This window comes from Galleria mellonella, unplaced genomic scaffold, assembly GCF_026898425.1.
Source record: "Galleria mellonella isolate WM207_F2 unplaced genomic scaffold, CSIRO_AGI_GalMel_v1 utg44, whole genome shotgun sequence".
Taxonomy (NCBI): domain Eukaryota; kingdom Metazoa; phylum Arthropoda; class Insecta; order Lepidoptera; family Pyralidae; genus Galleria; species Galleria mellonella.
Window position 1 is genome coordinate 3,209,608 of NW_026442100.1, and position 13,680 is coordinate 3,223,287.

At 34.4% G+C, this 13,680-nt stretch overlaps 2 protein-coding genes across 4 annotated transcripts in view; both read left to right on the plus strand.

Annotated features, from left to right (window-relative positions):
• The window catches only part of LOC113518775 (cubilin), a 146,385-nt gene that overhangs the window by 113,996 nt on the left and 18,709 nt on the right, over positions 1 to 13,680 (plus strand). For all 3 annotated transcript variants that reach the window (XM_026903757.3, XM_052898507.1, XM_052898508.1), the window contains one exon: positions 13,277 to 13,451. In XM_026903757.3, coding sequence (XP_026759558.2) covers positions 13,277 to 13,451 — 175 coding nt within the window. The remainder of the gene's footprint in view (positions 1 to 13,276; positions 13,452 to 13,680) is intronic.
• Positions 283 to 4,469, plus strand: LOC128201462 (uncharacterized). The gene is made up of 2 exons (XM_052898509.1): positions 283 to 1,809; positions 2,333 to 4,469. The coding sequence occupies exon 2, from the start codon at positions 2,338 to 2,340 to the stop codon at positions 4,207 to 4,209; it is 1,872 nt and encodes a 623-aa protein (XP_052754469.1). The 5' UTR covers positions 283 to 1,809; positions 2,333 to 2,337; the 3' UTR covers positions 4,210 to 4,469.

Sequence of the window (13,680 nt, forward strand, 5' to 3'; positions counted from 1 at the left end):
CGTACAACGGGAGAAAAAGTCGCATAATAGTCTACACCTTCTATTTGTGTAAAACCTTTAGCTACTAAACGAGCTTTATATTTGACTATATTTCCTTCAGCATCTCTTTTCAATTTGTAAACCCACTTAGATGGAATACAAGATTTAAAGCTTGGTTTTTCCACCAATACCCAAGTTTTCCTCTTTAATAAAGCATCATACTCATTATTCATCGCAGTGATCCAGTCATTTTTATCATCTCTTGTAATTGCGTCACGATTACAGATGGGCAAAGCACCGGGTTTAAACCCGGTGCTTTGGTAAAAACCCAATAAACACCCATAAACTCCCATAATCACCCAAAAAAATAGGTTTTTACGTATTTTTTTGAAAATATGTAAGTAATACCAATAAATTATTTTTATAAATTGTATTGATCAATTCTACAATATTAAATAAAACGTTAACTAATAATATTTCAGGAAATTTTAAAAATCTATATATAATAAAATGAAAGTAATTAATTTTCAGTGTTTTCATGTTGCAGTTGATCAACATGTTGGCCTTTTGCTTCCCGTAGATACTTTAAAATTTCTTCATAACACCTCGTTCGCACACATGGCCGTATATATTTAAATTCTTGAGCCACTAACAGTCCGAAATACTCATTTCTTTTATCCTCTTCTCCATAAATTAAGCATTTAGAACAGTTTGTTTCTTCTTTCAGTAAATTTTCTTTTACTTTATCCTCGTTTTTTTCTTTGTTGCGACGACGCTGGGTAAATCATCTGGACACTGGGTCTCACTATCGCCAAATATATTTGGAGATCGGCTTCGGCTACGGCTTGGCAGACATTTTTTTCTTTCTACAATTTTAAATTAAATTTATTAGAATAAATGCTTCGAACACACGCGATCTAAGTACCTTTTGTGTTTATTATACCTTACCTACCTAGGTATAAAAAGAGTACTTACGTAGATTTTCTTTTATTAACTGTTTTATACGAAGATCTTGATCTCTCAAATTAGCATCCATTTTACTTCCAGTGATTATCAACTAAATTAATAATCCACAAAGTATTAAATAACGTTTTTATGAAATATTTAGCACAAAAACAATACCCTTTAAATATCGATCGTCAGTAACTGTGGCTGACTTACCTATATTCTAGCAAGCAGGACTGCCAGATGTGAAGGGGAAATCCCCAATAAATTGTTGCATGTGACTGATGATGTGAGCATGTTCGTTTCATAATAAAAATGTTGCCAGGTAACCAAAAAGTCGTATGTTTTTGTGCGAATTACGATCATAATCTTTACGATCGTACATTAAAAAATAGACAAATAATAGTATGAGTACGATTTAAATCGTATATCTGTCAACCCTGCTAGCAAGACAGCGACAAAATCACGTTGCATAACAATGTAGCCCAAGCTTATATCTTATGAAATATACGGAAGAGATACGGACTTAGAAAAAACAGAAATGTTGTTCTTTGTGGAAGTCATTGATGAAATTCTATGTATTTTAGCCCGCAAACTTTCTTCAAACAAAAACAGCGCCATCTAGTATCGAGTTCTGTAATTATCTCTTTGTTTATGGATTTGAAGTAAGACCGCCACGCATGCAATACATTATGACTGGGGATTCCCCTATTCGTCGACGCTGAATATGAGGCGACGACAATCACTGTCAAACGTGTTCACTATTACTCTGACTCTGGTAACGTGACTTCCTGGTAACGTGTTAGGTAGGAAAAGCAGTAAAAAAGTGCATATTAAGGGAGCAGATTTGAAATAATATTTATACTTAACAAGAAATAATTAAAGGTAAGTGGATTTTTGAATGATACAATTATATCATGATCACTTAACAATTTTAACTTAAAATTAGATGTATTATTACAAGCTTTTATTTAGCTTGCGTTATGTAAATAAAAGTATGTAGGTATGTTCGTATGTTGATGCAATTATCCTCAATCCTCAACCGACTGGGATAAAATTTTCCATACACGTTTATTTTGGATGATAGTGCATAGTTAGCTGAGAGTCGTCATTGGATAATAATGGTGGATAGCCTAAGATGTGTACTAGATATTTATTTTTAACATAATATGCGTAAGTACCTAATCGAATTAAAGAAGTTGCTGAGAAAAATACAGAACAATACGATAATAAACTAGCGTCTGCGTTTAATCCTCCGAGGAGATGTAATTTTACAAAGGTTTTTTGTATTTATTTTATTATTTTTTTAATAAATTTATTGTAAATAACAAGAAATAATCATTGTAAAAAAATAGGCACTCTATTGTTGAATTTTCGTCAGACCAACTAATCATCGTTCATTTTTTAGGTTCAATGGGGAGACCTAAAGATTTACGCATATGGGAGCACTACCGTACTTTACCAAACAAGTCTGTTTCTTGCAAGCTTTGTAATAAGGTCTACAAATTCAGTAATGCTGCCAAAATGCTTCAACATCTTATCACTTGTCCAAAATCTCCAGAAACATTAAAAGACTCTATGAAACTTATAAAAGATAGCTCGTCCAAAACCAAAATGTCTGGACTGTCAGAGATAGAGACAAATGATTCTTTTATAAGCCCCTCGTCGTCTGCTAACACTACAATAAATGCTGAGTTTCAAGACACCGATGATCATATAAAAACAGAATTAGCGAGAGCTATATTTGTAACAGGGACGCCATTATCGATGGTGCAACATCCTTTATGGATACAATTTTTCGAAAAATTGCAACCAAAATTTAAAATACCTTCACGTAAAGCTTTAGCGACAAAATACTTAGATAAAATATATAGAGAAATGCGTTTTGAGTTAAATGAGGAACTAAATGCTTGTAGTTACTTACACCTTCAGTGCGATGGCTGGTCTAATTTAAGAAATGAAGGAATAATAAACTTTCTTATATCAAAACCTCAACCTGCATACGTTAAAAGTTTGAATACAGAAAGTAATCCTCACACTAGTGAATACCTTAGCCAAGAAGTTGAAAAAGTAATGAAAGTGTATGGAGCAAATAAGTTTCTTGTACTTATTGGCGATAACGCTAGAAATATACAAAAGGCATTCGAATTAACAAAACTCAAATATCCACATGTTGTTCCTCTCGGTTGCTGTGCACATATCCTTAACTTGTTGTGCCAAGATATTGTAAAGATACAAGAAGTAACTGTGTTTATTATGCAAGCCATAAATATAATAAAAACTGTTAAAAGGAGTCAACGATTAAGTTCCTTGTTGATAAAATCAAGGCAGGGTGAAGATTCTACACAAACACTAAAATTGCCTTGTGCTACAAGATGGGGAAGTCATGTTACTTCGTTAAAAAGTTTGAAAGCAAATAAGATAGCTTTGCAAATATTAACAGTTAGAGAAGATGTGGTAATTTCAAGAGATATTAAAGATTTAATTCTAAGTGATGATTTCTGGACGAAGACAGGGGAATGTATAAGTATTTTGGAACCAGTCACTGAAAGCATATTTTACTTAGAGAGCGACCAGAATCGTTTGCATCGCACATACATTACATTTAGAGATGTACAAGCTAAGATACGTTTTGCATTAAATGAGATTTCGACATTGAGCGAAGAAAGCAAACAGCAGATTCTAACATCAGTATCTTCAAGATGCAATATGGCAATGAGGCCAATACATTTTGCAGCATATATTCTAGACCCCAGGACTCTAGGAGTCGAACTTACTCAAGAGGAAGAACTTAAGGGTATGGAGTTTATCTACAATTTAAGCCAACACTTAAGTTTGTCAAATGTAATGGCAGATTTGGCGTGTTATAAAGCTAAAGAAAACTTTTGGGCCAGAGGATTTGTATGGAGCTCATTAGATAGCATTGAGCCCCTAATATGGTGGAAAGGTATTTGTGGTTCCACTGAGTTAAGCAAAGTAGCGATTCGTATTCTATCAGCTCCCTGTACTTCGGCAGCCACTGAGCGTTCCTTTAGTATCCAAGGCTACATACATAATAACAAAAGAAATCGACTTACAACTGAAAGAACTGAAAAAATTTCATTCATTTGTTATAACTGGAATCTTAAACATAAAGCTGAATGCGAGGACATTCAGTTTAATGAAGAAAATACCTTAGAAGCTTTCATTGAGCAAGTAAATGAACATAACAGTTTAGACGAAATAGAGCCTATCGAACCTATACAATTCATCGCTTGTAATAACTCTGAATCTGACAGTGATTGACTGTAGTTTTACATTTTACTTTCATCTCTTTCTTAATAAACTCAAAATCAAATTAAAAGTTTTTTATTCTGTAGGCTGCATAATAATATTGTCTATGTCCAGTATAGTGGACGTCTTGCGGCTGAGATGACGATGATGAAGTACAAAATCATAAACACCCAAAAATTTGGGTGTTTATGGGGTTTAAACCCAATAAACCCAAAACACCCGGTTTTTACCCACCAGACTTTAAACCCACCCAGGTGGATTGCCCATCTCTAGTCACGATAAGTCAAAGGATCACCGCACAGCAGATCATCGCTTAGAGTATTATAAGAAAAATAGTTTGGAGGTTTACGTATTCTTTCAGGGTACCTTCTTCCAGATCTATCATCATTAGAATTACTTGAAGAACCCGATGACGGAGATGAAGAATTAATTATATTACCTGAATGTACAGTCTCCATTCCTTGATTGCGTACCTCTTCAGTACTGACTGAATTGTGATCTTGTTCCTCAATTGCTATATCACCACCTCCGCCAATTGAAGGAGAAGATAATGAAGCTTCTTCTGAGGATGAGGTCTTTGAAAATAAGTAACTTGTATCACAGTTTACGTCGTCTGCCTTTTCAATTGTTAGTCCTGTAAACTTATCTTCAAAAAAAGTTACATCTCTCGATTTTACTAACTTCCTAGGTGTTTTCGCACTTCGGAAGTAGTAACTTCTAGGATCATCTGAATATCCTATAAAAATATGTTCAGTTGCTTTCATATCTAGCTTAGTTCTTTGGCAAGAAGGAACATGAACTAAAGCTCTGCATCCGAAGACTTTAAGATGAGATAAGTTAGGTTTAGATCCGTACCATATCTCAAAAGGAGTTTTCTTATTAAGAGCACGATGTGGCGACCTATTTTTCAAATAAACACTAGTCGCTACAGCATCTTGCCAATAAGCTTTCGCAAGTGAACCATGAGACAACATGCAACGGGCTTTCTCCATAATGCTACGATTGCATCGTTCACTCACTCCATTTTGCTGAGGGCTATAGGGCATCGTAGTTTGGTGCTTGATACCATTTGAAGCCAAATAATCAGCAAATTCATTGTTGACGTACTCAGATCCATTATCAGATCGCACTATTTTTATTTTTGAGCCAGTTTCACGTTCAACAAGAGATTGAAAAATAGAAAACTTTGATTTGACTTCTGTCTTAGAAGATATAAAATAAATAAATATAAACCTGGTAAAATCGTCTATAAAAGTAATAAAGTATTTATTACCTTGAAAAGAGGTTGTTTGAAATGGTCCACATAAATCTGTGTGAATTAATTCTAGTACTGACGTAGCTTTCTTACTTTTCAACCGTTTAAAAGGTTTTCTTGCTTGCTTACCCTCCACGCAGGGTATGCATGGTTCCTTGTCAACCTCCTTGTACTCCACTCCAACTGCTAGACCTTTTCTAAGTAGATTCATACCTATGCGACAGAGATGTCCTAATCTCTTATGCCAAATTTTAAAGTTTGAGAGTTCAGAGTGCACATTATAGGCTGAAACATTTTGTGGCAAGTTAATCGAACAATCTAAATTGTACATTCCACCACTAAAAGAACCGTGTAAAATAGGGTTATTAGCAAAAGATACATCACAAGATTTATAAAAGTTACAACCATTTTTATCAAAAACAACAGAAAAATCTTTTTCGACAACTTTCTTTACGGAAAGTAAATTACATTTTAAACTAGGAACATAAATAACATTACTTATTTTTGATACTACAGAGTTGGTATTAATTGATACCTCACCAATACCCATAGCTGGCAATTTTTGTCCGTTTGCTACAGTTATACTTCCACTATCTATAGAACGATAATTTTTTAGCCATTCACCGTGTGAAGTCATATGTCCCGATGCTCCAGAGTCGATTATCCATTTATCGGAGTTCTGGTTATTTAGGGATGACATAGCCACTTCAGACAAGCAATCTGTTGTATCTTCTACGTTTTGTTCAATTTTCGACATATTTACCTTTTTTACCTTTTTAATAGGGCAATTAGGGCTCTTATGTCCAGGTTTTCTGCATTTAAAACATATAATAGGTTTCTTCGTCTTCGCTTTTAATTGTGAAGTACGAAACGCTGCAACATCATCATTCTTAAGCAACTTTGACATTTCACTCAATAACTTCGTCTTAACCATTTCTGATGTTACTTCGAGGTTTGAATGTTCTAGAGCCATTACCAGTGGATCATAACGAGATGTTAGTCCACCTAATAAAATCGCAGCAAGAGAGCTATCTTCAATTGTTTTGCCAATATCTGCCAAATTCTGGGCAGTTGTCATGACTGCATTAATGTACGACTCAATATCGGTAAAATCTGATAGGGAGTACCTGTACAGCTGTCGCTCCAATGACAACTTCCGACCAAGACTTTGGTCTTCATATGCCTTTTGTAATGCATACCATGCCTCTTTCGCTGACGTTGCTGTCCTCACATGCGTCATTGCCGCACCATCCACAGAAAGACAAATTTTTGACAATGCTTTCTGGTCATTACGTGCTTTTACATGGGAAGGTGTATCGTCAGACGATTCATAACCATCTATTGTATTCCACAACTCTTCGTGCACCAACAGCATTCTCATTTTGAATTTCCATGCTGTATAATCTTCACGTTTCACCAACATTTTTATACAATTCAAATTCATCCCAGCCATTATAAATGAGTAGAATTTTCTTTTAAATAAATTCCTTACCTCGTGCTGATAAGGAATGTTGAAAATAATAAGCTCAGTTGGATGAATAATAAAAATGTATGTATTATGTGAAGCTTAGAAGAGAATAGCAAACTGTCATAAATTATTATATTGTTATATTTTTGTATTTAATATTTTGATTATAGAACATTAATAAAAACGACTATAGAGTTTTTACAACAGTAAGCTGTAACTAACAGTTCCAAATCTCTTCAGAATGTGCGCTAGAGTAGCAAAATAGTATGAAATGAATTTAGCAGTTGTTAATGGAGTGAAATGTGTTGAGTTAAAATATTTATATCTTTATTTTCTAAATATAAATGCATAATTAAAAGATTAACAATGATATTTAACATAACATTAATTATCATGTCATTATTTTTATATTTTAGGTTTTTATTTTGGAAAATAGACCAGTAAAAAGCGAAACTTTTGCTTTTCTTGTTTACTTCCTTTAAAATTTACCCACCAGCAGGTTGCTGTAGCGCCATACCAATTTAACACCTTTTCACGGACACTTTTTCATACAGAGATAACACATGTATGAAGGGCTGAGGCCGTTCAAATTTGATTTATTTAAAAATAATATAGGTTGCTGTAGTTAAACAGATTCGTGATAATTCGCACAGAAACGTATGTATGAAGTGTATGCTATTAGTACATTGAATTTAAAAATTGTGCATTTAAAATGCACAATTTATAGTTAGTAGTACATTAGTAGGCACATATTTTATATTGGCAAAAATTAATCTAAACAACCATTTAGATAGATTAATTTTCGATTTTCGTTGACAGTGCCGACTCTTTAATAATGGCATGACTTCTTGCTATATAGTGTTTTAACTATGGCAAAGGCAACAATTTTGTCGGTTATATTTTATTTATTTAAATGCATTTTTGTACTTTTCCAATTACTAAAACAACTTTTATTATTCAAAAATAATATAATTTTAACAATTTAAAATCACCATTTATAATGTCCATTTTTGTTGAACTCTTAAGACAAAATTCTCTCTGACGATAAAAACTGTTAACGTAAGTAGGTTGGCATTGTTTTAAAGCAGAAAGTTAAATGAGTTCCAGTAAGAGGAAGTGACAGGCCCTAATTAAGATGAAAAAAATATTAAGCCCCCGCATTATCTGGGTACCTTCTGGTTTTTGTAACTTGCTTTGAAAGTTTTATAATAAACGCAAGCGATTTTGCTGCGATGTGATCATGATGGGAACATTAAACATCATAATAACGCAAGCATATTAAATAGTTAATGATAGATTAGAAAAGAAAAACAACAACAACACGTACTTGCACAAAAATTATATTTAAACCTGTCACCAATGAAAAAAAATTATTGATGATCAAGTAGAATTGAAATAAAAAAAAAAATAAAATAAAAAAAAATATGCATGCATTTATAGTCTTTTGTTGTAATAAACATAAAAATTCTACTATACATGCTCAGCTTTCGTCGAGCATATTAGAATCCAAAGGGAGTAAGTCAAAAAATCTAAAATGAAGCTATTGATGGCTGAGTAATGTAGGAAGAACGAAGCGATGCCCAGTACTGTCAGAAAGATTTCAAAAAGCATAGCACTCTCTTCCTTTCATACAAGATCTAACTACCCAAATGTAAATATCTGTAGCTTTGATTTTTCCACTATCTGAGAACTGAAAAGAAGTTCTTTGCTAGTCGCCTAGCGCATTTCGGCTTTAGAAAATATTTTTCGACTGATGACGGCAAAAGGCGTGGTTATAAAGAGTCAGTTCACAGCTTCTGATTTTGGTTCTATTATATTAAAATGTTTTTTGATAATGTTTTTTTATACCACTGAGGTGGCAAACAAGCATATGACAAAATCTTGAAATACACAAGTTATAGATATTGTACCAAAATAAAACAATATTTTTTTTATAACACAACGGGCAAACAAGCATGCGGCTCACCTGAAGGTTATGATGTCGTATCGGTTTAGAAATATTGCTGCTGGAAATTGATTCTAAAATTTTATTTAATACGTAGGTTATCACGCAGGTACGTTTACACAAAACTACTGTTTACAGAAAAAATTAAAAACTAACAAGTATCTAGTGGAACTAAAATGAATTCATACTGTTAATGAAGTGAAAATAATAAAATATGCATAAACATATATTTTGTAAGGTTCTCGCCAGTAGGCAGTGAGGTTTTATCACGATTTTTCAGCGAAATTAAACCACAAAACAAAGGAGAGATTTGAGGGTTTGTGAATGGTGGCTAGTCTGAACACGTCGTGCGCTCGGCGGCTTACAGCGATGCGCTCTCAAATAAAATGTCTCACTCTAAATGATATATTTATTAGGTCTACAGCTATCTATCATTTTAGAATATACTATTTGGGGAGGTTTAATTTTTTATTTTTAGAATAAACTAGCGAGTTTTATTCCAAAAATAAAAAATAAAATCTTTTACGTGTGGATTTTAGAAGTAGGAAAATAGAATAGACGATTTCTATTACCAGGATAAAAGAAAAAGTTTTCAAAATAATCTTCAAGAATATTTAATTTGTGACTTGCATCGAATTTAGTGCATTAGTTTTTGCATGATGTTGGTACAAACACACACATAAAGGAAATGGGGGAAAAATAAAAAAAAAAAATTGTTTCGAATTGTATTGCTACATAAATTGAACGTTGTGCATACATTGTCTAGTATCTATATTATTAATAATATTTTTTCTAAACTATCTTTTTGTCTGCTACTTTGCACGCGTGGATTTAAAAAGTAAAAAAATTCTATAAAATACATCTCTTCTAAATAAAGCGTCAACATTAAAGATATAAGCAGTAGTCACTTACCATCAGGTGAGCCGCATGATCGTTTGCCCCCTGTGTTGTAAAAAAAATACCAGATTTTAAGTTACACCTTTAGGAATACAATTATGAATACCGCATCCAATTTGTTACAGTACTTTTTACGTGATAACATTATTTTAATGCATGATAATGGAATGGTAACCCTGCCTACACTATCGGCATACACTGGCGACGCACCAGTCAGGGGGGATAGATAAGGATGAAACCAGATCAAGTGATTCTTCGTAACGAATTCAACAATAAATAAATACAATTGTTTCCAGAGAGAAGTACGTCGACGTCAAACTAACCCTATATTCCTATAATAGGTGAATAATGTCCCCATTACTAACAATCCCCTTTCGGAGGGAAAGGAATTGCTAGTAATGGGGTCTAATGAACCCATTGCTACAGCTTATCAGGTCGACTTCCATGCGGTTCCCCTGGAAACCATCGTGGTTAAATCTAGTGAAATTCGTCACGATGGGCTAACCTGCTTTTATCCTCACCTATCATCCCTCACTGGTGCCCCACCAGCGAATACCGATAGCGCAGGCGGGGTCACCATTCCATTATCACCCATTAAAAAAAAACAATACCCTTTCCCCCAATATTGTGACATTAGGCAAAATAAGGGATTATTTAAACATCCCCAACTCGGTTTCACAGGCTGTGATTGATCGGTACCGCTGATGGATGTGACACTATTCAGCATTGTCATTACACAGCAGTGATAAATTTCACGTATGAAATTACATATTTCTGACGTCAAGCTATATTTTGTTAAATCTCAGCAACACAATGAAACAGCTTTCACTGCGGCAGAATTTATTAAATACACTCATGGTAATCCCAACATGAGATTAACAAAGGGTTTTTATTGCGCTACGTTTTAAAAGAATGTATGTATGAACGGGGTAGTTTTTTTAAAGGTTTTTTTAAATGGGTGATAATAGAATGGTAACCTCGGTTGCGCTATCGGTATACGCTGGCAGTGAAAAATAGATTGGTGAGGATGCAATCAGGTCGGTTAGCCCATCGTGACGAATTCTACAAGAATTAACCGAGATGGTTTCCAGGGGAAATGGCGTGGAGGTCGACCTGATAGGGTATTTTTTTTTATACAACTTAGAATGGCAATCAAGCTGTCGGCCCACCTGATGGAAAGTGGTAACCGTCGCCTATAGACATGAGCAGTACCATGGACATAACAGAGTGTACTGTTTCACCCATGATACCCTCCATGCGTTGTCATTCCTGAGGACTCAGATGTTATTCCTCTGTACCCTGTAAATTTACGCCATATCCCACCCTTCAAATCGAAACACAGCTATGCAAACACAACTGCTTCACGGTTTGAAACACGAATGCGACAGAGGTACCCAAGCAATCGACTTTTGTACAAAGTCTCTCTCTGGAATTGTTAGATCCTGACAGATTGGCTACACCATATACCATATGCCACACTCACTACTTCCTATGTAACTGTGTTAGGCTAACTGGAAGAAATCTCTTTTAGAGATAAGTTCTTCTTTGCTAACTTGTTGTTATTACTGTATGTTTTAGTGCAATAAAGAATATATATTAATTAGGGACTGTTAATAACGGAAACTAGCGGTTCTTTTTCTAAACGTGGTTTTGATTGGAAATTATTGTGGTAATATTTTGTTGAATTCATCATAATGGACCAACTGATCCGCTTTCATCCTCCTCTATCCTCACTCGCTGGTGTCCCGCCATGATATACGGATACTGCAGGCGAGGTTACCATTCCATTATCATCCATCGAAAAACTATTACAGTCTTCCACGTGAAATAGAAAGATAGTTTAAAACACTTAAGGAAATACATATTTTTTTCTGTGTCTAATATACCTATATATCAAATAATATACATATATCCATATTAGTAAGCTATACGAAAAGATCAGGAAAAGGCATTACTTTTACCATGATAGCATCGAAAGTTGTTCAGCAGTTTTCAAGAACTTTGAGCTAGATAACAATATCTTGACCCAAACGTACTTTGTTGCCTTTACTGTGTTGTTGCAAGGGTAAAAAAATAATGACGCCGCGTTGTATCAAAATAACAACTAGCCTTTTAAAGAACCATTGAGAATAGAACTTATATTTTTGTTTTCTAAGAGCTTATCTGTTACTTTGTGTTTTTACCGCATATTTTTTTTGCACTATTCGGTGACGTAATATAGTATTTGTATTTTATGTACATACAAATAAGAATATTTTTTATACAAGTATATCTATTTTTAAGTGGATATTTTTTTATGATTCTACTATCCATTCATAATGCAATCTCAGCTGAGATTTCGACTGTAACTTTTTACAACAGTTGTTTTACAATTATTAATTTGTATTAATACAGACTGACAAACAGAATAGTTATTTAAATTAATTATCAAATCAGATCTATTATTATGTACTGTGGAAAATATATGTATACATTACTTTTTTAGTATTTTTATCGAAGTGCGCAAAAAAAACGGTGTGGAAAAAAATTTCAAAGCGAATGAAAATCAAAAGCATAAAAAGAATCCACGAAGCAAATACGCAAAGCAGAACATAAAGTCTTGCCTTGCGTACTTCCAAGCAGTTCAAATTTCAAAGCAGATACCAATGAAAGCTTTTCGCATGGGTACATTCCAGACATGCTCAATGGAATTGAAGTCGGCGGATTACGCAGACTACGCTAACACCCAGGTATTTTAGCGGAACACGTTTCCTACCAATCGCGCAGTAAACGCAAGCATTGTTGATTTGAACAACAGAAAATCTCCAAATATCTCGTCAACAATGTCGTCGCGGTATTTCTCAAAATGATAAACGAGATCTCCACACAATGTTTACAATAACTACCTATATAAATATATAAATATATACGGACAAATCACACAGATTGAGCTAGCTTCAAAGTAAGTTCGAGACTTGTGTTATGGGATACTAACTCAACGATACTATATTTATAATAGATACATATATAGATAAACATCTAAGACTCAGGCCAATTAGGAAAAGATCGTTTTCCATCATGACCTGGCCGGGGATCGAACCCGGGGCCTCCACGTCGCAGGCAGGCGTGTTGACCGCTGTGCTATGGAGGACGACATAATATAATTCATACATTTTCATATGTATTTTCTGTTTTTCTTTTTCCTAAATTCCGTCCTAATATTTAGGTAATAAAGGAATTCATGACATTCGTAATTATGAACATTTATTTAGTGTTTATTTTAATATAATCTCATTATATCTTTAAGTTTTGAAAATATACAGAGTACATGTTTTTTGTTTTTCAAAACGGAAGGCCTATACAAAACGAGAGTTAAACGGGGGAAGATTTTTTTTCACTGTGATTGTAACTGAATGAGTGAAATTTTACTAAACTCTACCAGATACCTGAACACTGGCGTAGAACATACTGTACTTTTATTCTATTACGTATTTAATATTATTTATATATAAACGAACATGATTTTCAATCACAGAGTGCGACCGCACGTTCGTGAGCCGCGGCGGCACTACCAACGGCACCTTCCACGCGCCGGAGCTAATCAACCCCGGAAACCACAGCAGGCAGTGCTTGTACACGTTCCTAGCGGCGCCGGGGCAGCGCGTGCTCGTCCAGTTTCGCACCTTCGAGCTACGAGGCAAACCACCAGAGTAAGTGCTACCAGCCAGTGACATGTATGATGTACCCTTCCACATACTAGAGCTGATCTCAAGCAATTGCCTGTATATAATTCTGGAACTAGACATATAGAAACAACAATTTTTCTTGTAATGCCACTCAGTCTGATTTCCCTTTTTTAACTAAAGATTATTTTTTTATACAACTTAGAATGGCAAACAAGTTGACGGCCCACCTGATGGAAAGTGGTAACCGTCACCT

What these genes read in the sequence shown, in the direction of transcription:
- LOC128201462 (XM_052898509.1), top strand. Translation starts at nt 2,338, where the DNA reads ATGGGGAGACCTAAAGATTTACGCATATGGGAGCACTACCGTACTTTA.